Source organism: Malurus melanocephalus, unplaced genomic scaffold (genome assembly GCF_030028575.1).
Source record: "Malurus melanocephalus ecotype Western Australia unplaced genomic scaffold, MMel_1.1 scaffold_5496, whole genome shotgun sequence".
NCBI lineage: Eukaryota > Metazoa > Chordata > Aves > Passeriformes > Maluridae > Malurus > Malurus melanocephalus.
Window position 1 is genome coordinate 1 of NW_026628727.1, and position 1,857 is coordinate 1,857.

The 1,857-nt window shown below is 62.4% G+C and overlaps 1 protein-coding gene across 1 annotated transcript; it reads left to right on the forward strand.

Annotated features, from left to right (window-relative positions):
• Nucleotides 1-4: 4 nt before the first annotated feature.
• Nucleotides 5-1,170, forward strand: LOC130588483 (kelch-like ECH-associated protein 1; the record flags this gene model as incomplete). The annotated part of the gene is made up of 5 exons (XM_057389403.1): nucleotides 5-39; nucleotides 230-304; nucleotides 403-463; nucleotides 566-579; nucleotides 924-1,170. Coding segments are annotated over 5 exons (306 nt in total), but the record flags the coding sequence as incomplete, so codon positions are not given.
• Nucleotides 1,171-1,857: the final 687 nt, after the last annotated feature.

The following is a 1,857-nucleotide window of genomic DNA, read 5'->3' on the forward strand; positions in this document are numbered from 1 at the left end:
GGGGTCGCACGGCTGCACCCACCACTGCTCCGTGGAGAGGTGGGAATGGGGGAAAAATGGGGTGGAAATGGGGCTGGGGGCGGCGGGAATGGGATAGGGGTGGAAATGGGACTGGGAGGGGCCAACTTTTGGGGTCCAACAGCGGGGTCTGACCCCTCTGGGAGTGTTTTGGGGGGCTCTGACCTCTCTGGGGGTTTTTTTGGGGGATCTGACCCCACTCTCCCCCCAGATACGAACCCGAGCGTGACGAGTGGGCTCTGGTGGCACCCATGGGGACGCGGCGGATCGGGGTGGGGGTGGCGGTGTCTCCCCTCTGTGGATGTTCTGGGGGTGTTTTGGGGTGTCTGCATTTTTTGGGGTTTTTTAGGGTTTTTGGGGTGTCTGACCCCACTCTCCCCCCAGATACGAACCCGAACGTGACGAGTGGGCTCTGGTGGCCCCGATGGGGACGCGGCGGATCGGGGTGGGGGTGGCACTGTCACCTCTTTTGGGACATTCCCATGGCTCTGGGGGTGTCTGTACTTTTTGGGGTTTTTTGGGGGGTCTGACCCCACTCTCCCCCCAGATACGAACCCGAACGTGACGAGTGGGCGCTGGCGGCCCCGATGGGGACGCGGCGGATCGGGGTGGGGGTGGCGGTGGCGGTGTCTCCCCTCTGTGGATGTTCTGGGTTTTTTTGGGGGTATTTGTAGGTTTTTAGGGTTTTTTTTGGGTTTTTTGGGGGGTCTGACCCCACTCTCCCCACCAGATACGAACCCGAACGTGACGAGTGGGCTCTGGTGGCACCCATGGGGTCACTGTGCATTGGGGTGGGGGTGGCACTGTCACCCCTCTGATGGTATTCCCGTGACTCTGGGGGGTTTTTTGGGGTGTCTGTAGTTTTTAGGGTTTTTTGGGGGGGTCTGACCCCGCTGTCCCCCCAGATACGAACCCGAGCGTGACGAGTGGGCGCTGGTGGCCCCCATGGGGACGCGGCGGATCGGGGTGGGGGTGGCAGTGTCACTCCTCTGTGGATGTTCTGGGGTTTTTTTGGGGTATTTGTAGGTTTTTAGGGTTTTTGGGGTTTTTTGGGGGGTCCTGATCCCACTCTCCCCCCAGATACGAACCCGAACGTGACGAGTGGGCTCTGGTGGCACCCATGGGGACGCGGCGGATCGGGGTGGGGGTTGCGGTGTCACCTCTTTTGGGATTCCCGTGGCTCTGGGGGGTGTTTTGGGGTATCTGTTGTTTTTAGGGTTTTTTGGGGGGTCTGACCCCACTCTCCCCCCAGATACGAACCCGAGCGTGACGAGTGGGCGCTGGTGGCACCGATGGGGACGCGGCGGATCGGGGTGGGGGTGGCGGTGCTGTGGTTCTGGAGGGATCCCCGTGGCTCTGGGGGTGTCTGTACTTTTTTGGGTTTTTTTGGGGTGTCTGTTGTTTTTGGGGTTTTTTGGGGGGTCTGACCCCACTGTCCCCCCAGATACGAACCCGAGCGTGACGAGTGGGCTCTGGTGGCACCGATGGGGACGCGGCGGATCGGGGTGGGGGTGGCGGTGTCACCTCTTTTGGGACATTCCCGTGGCTCTGGGGGGTTTTTTGGGGTGTCTGTAGTTTTAGGGTTTTTGGGGTTTTTTTGGGGTGTCTGACCCCACTCTCCCCCCAGATACGAACCCGAGCGTGACGAGTGGGCTCTGGTGGCACCGATGGGGACGCGGCGGATCGGGGTGGGGGTGGCGGTTCTCAACCGCCTCCTTTACGCCGTGGGAGGGTTCGATGGCAGCGCCCGCCTGAGCTCGGCCGAGCGGTACCACCCCGAGAGGGACCGGTGGCAACCGATCGCCCCCATGGCCACCGTGCGCAGCGGGGCAGGTTCGG